The sequence below is a fragment of the Eurypyga helias genome, unplaced genomic scaffold (genome assembly GCF_000690775.1).
Source record: "Eurypyga helias isolate BGI_N326 unplaced genomic scaffold, ASM69077v1 scaffold50235, whole genome shotgun sequence".
Taxonomy (NCBI): domain Eukaryota; kingdom Metazoa; phylum Chordata; class Aves; order Eurypygiformes; family Eurypygidae; genus Eurypyga; species Eurypyga helias.
In genome coordinates this window covers 1-2924 of record NW_010254323.1, presented here as the reverse complement: position 1 = coordinate 2924, position 2924 = coordinate 1, and the positions used below count along the sequence as shown (strand labels likewise).

Here is a 2924-nt window from a genome sequence, read left to right as displayed (position 1 = left end):
CCCGGTCTGGGCCGGGCTCCCGCTTGTAACGGCCGTTCGGGCTGCTGTGGGATGGGGGCGCTGCTGTTGCGTCTCCGGCGGAGGTGGGCTCGTGGGCAGGGAGAAGCCCAGACGCCCGTCGCTCTCGTGAGGGGTAGCTGCTACCTCTCTGGACCGAGAAGTTGTGTAGCAAACGGAATTTGCAAGCCTAACTCCAGATCCGTGCTTGTTAGCTTAATTAGTGACGATTAGCCTGATAGGATCGAGGATTTTTACTCTGTTATTTGGTAGCATGGGCATTGGTTCCTTGTGTAGTTCACCTTCAGTGTTTTGTTAAGGCTTAATCCTAAGGATCTTCTAGTTATGCTTGAATTTATATTTTATACGTGAGTTTTGAACCGTTGTTAATATACTTTTTAGCCAAGACTTCACCTCCTAAATTGGAAAAACGGGTTGAGCTCTGGTAATCCATCTATTTAGTGCTTAAAAAATAAAGCAAGCAGGTTTTGCTCTGTTAACTTTTACAAGTTGCATCATTTTATATTGTATTTGTTTTACGGTCTGCACTATGTATTGTTTTTAAAATCTGGGATTTTATTTCCTGCTTTCCCTCTAGGCCTTTGTTTTGCATCAACTACAGCCAGTCTCAAAACGCAGACCGAAGTGGACACGAATGAAAATGAGGTTGTGGCCCCAGATTTCACTAACAGGAATCCTCGGAACCTGGAGCAGTTGGCCCTGGCTAGGAAGGAGCGTGGCTGGAAGACAACGTGGCCAAAACGCGAATTCTGGCATAGGTGAGACAGAAATTCACCAGCAGAAATGAAGACTACAAAAGAAAACCAAACCCACCCAAAACCCACCAGATGTAAATACTACAAAATGCAGTTTTTTGATTACTGAATCAGTTGCCCCCTTAGTTATCCTTAACTCACAGGTATCTTCTGTGTTTGATGAACAGTAAACTAGCATCACGTGAAAGCGTATGCGTTGGAGATCCTTCCATCTGTTGTTACGGTGGCAGTCGTATTGCTTCAGCAACTGCTGTGTAACTTAGATTTCTCCCAGCCCCTTGATTTCTCCCAGCCCCTTGCTGACCACGCACGGCTGTCTTACTTGAAGCACTGTTACAGTCTCTTTTTTGGGTGGGGGTTTTTTGTTTGGTTTTAGAAAATGCTGATTCCTTGTCCTTTGGAAAAGAAGTTCATTTTAAGCTGGGGACTCAAAAGCATTATTTTGTTCTCGAGGGGAGAACCATGTCCAGCTTGCTTATGCCTGGAAACCTGATGTCTTGGTGCAATAGAAAACAGTTACTCCTAATCCTCCGTGGTTATGTGTTATGGCTAACGAAGTACTGCTTGAGCACTTCCTGGTCCTGACAAGCTGTTACTTGCTGTGTCAGCAGAAGCCTTTAAGGAACTGTGTAGCAAACCTAAGGTGACATTTCTGCTGGAGCAGTTCCCCTGACCCAGCTCCTAAGCACCGCGCGGTACAGGTGCGCAGCGCTTGGTTTGGAGTGAGTGCTGTCGTGAGGCGGCGTGGTAGTTGTGACCTGCATCACTGGGAAAAATTTCACGCTGTTGAACTGGTAAAATGAGTCCTATTTTATGTTATAATAGAATAAGCAAAAACCTAGGTAAGATAATAAAAGCAGTATTAAGAAACCATTATTGTATGAAGAGCTCCGGTACATTGTTTTAATTAAAGTGAGTCACTCATGCATTTAAGCATCTGAATGTGTTCTTTTCACACAAAAGCATTTGCATGTGTTCTCTCTTCAGATCTGGGAAAGACATCAATCACATTCCATGTTCTTTCTTTCCTTCACTCAGATTACGGCTTGAGCGGACGCAGCATTATGTAGAAGCCTTCGTTGAGCGCTGTAACGGGGATGTTGTGGTATCTGCCTCTACCCGGGAGTGGGCCATAAAGAGACACCTGTACAGTCCCAAGGGAGTAACAGCATGCAAAAACCTCGGCCGTGTGATGGCCCAGCGCTGTTTGGAAGCAGGAATCAACTTTGTGAACTTTAAAGCTGTCATCCCCTGGGAATATCGTTGTGACTCGGCAAGTACCCATCTCCTTACACTTGCTTGGCCCTTTTTTCCTTTTCAATTTTACTCCTCTTCACCATTAGTTTTCTTCTGTGGCTTGACAGTCCCTTCTTGCAATGCTCAGAAGGGGAGTTTTGGGAAGCTGCATTTCTGTGGTTAGGTCTCTGTGAGGCTGTTTCCCTTTGCCCCTCAACTTAACGCGTTCCCACTGATGTTTTGGTGCCGATGGCCTTCCTTTGTGCTTATTTGTGTCTCTCTATCTTTTTAAACAAGATTCAGGAATTTGAAAAAGCTATGGAGGAGGGTGGTGTTGTTCTGCGTGAGCCACGAAGAATCTATCAGTGAAACGGAGACGGTTTGGAAAACCTTTCAAGGAACAACAGTCGCTGCTTGAGGCGTGCGTACTGACACCGTGAAGGTCGAGAGCCAGGAAACGTGGCATCTTGTAATAAAATGTTTTCAAACGCATGGAAGTGTGTCACATTCTTGATTCTAAAATCATCAACACCTTTAAGGGTAGAATAAACTGTTATAGTTCAGCCTGACAGGGTTTTCTTCAGAAATCAATAATATTTAAATATATTTTGTATTTGATTTTGTGTTTGTTCTAACCTGAACTCTTTGAAAGGCCTGATCCACATACCCTGCCCATCCGATTTAGCAAAATGCAATCGTTCGCGTGAGCGTTCAGAACTGTAATGAAGTGCTGAGCTTGGTAAGAAGACTGAATTTCCCTAACTCATCTCTGCAGCTTTCTTGCAGACCTTGGTAGTTCCAACTACTCCAGTCTCACAGGCCTAGGAGGGAAGGGGCACGGATGCCGGCTGGAAGAACATGCCCGTTTCCCTCTCTGTGCCTGCCACGGAGCCGGGCTGCTCAGCTGGAGGGTCG

General features: G+C 45.4%; 1 protein-coding gene across 1 annotated transcript; it reads left to right on the top strand.

The window, feature by feature from the left end:
* Positions 1–595: 595 nt before the first annotated feature.
* On the top strand, positions 596–2378 carry MRPL18 (mitochondrial ribosomal protein L18; the record flags this gene model as incomplete). The annotated part of the gene is made up of 3 exons (XM_010152929.1): positions 596–776; positions 1812–2046; positions 2307–2378. Coding segments are annotated over 3 exons (488 nt in total), but the record flags the coding sequence as incomplete, so codon positions are not given.
* Between the last annotated feature and the right edge of the window lie 546 nt (positions 2379–2924).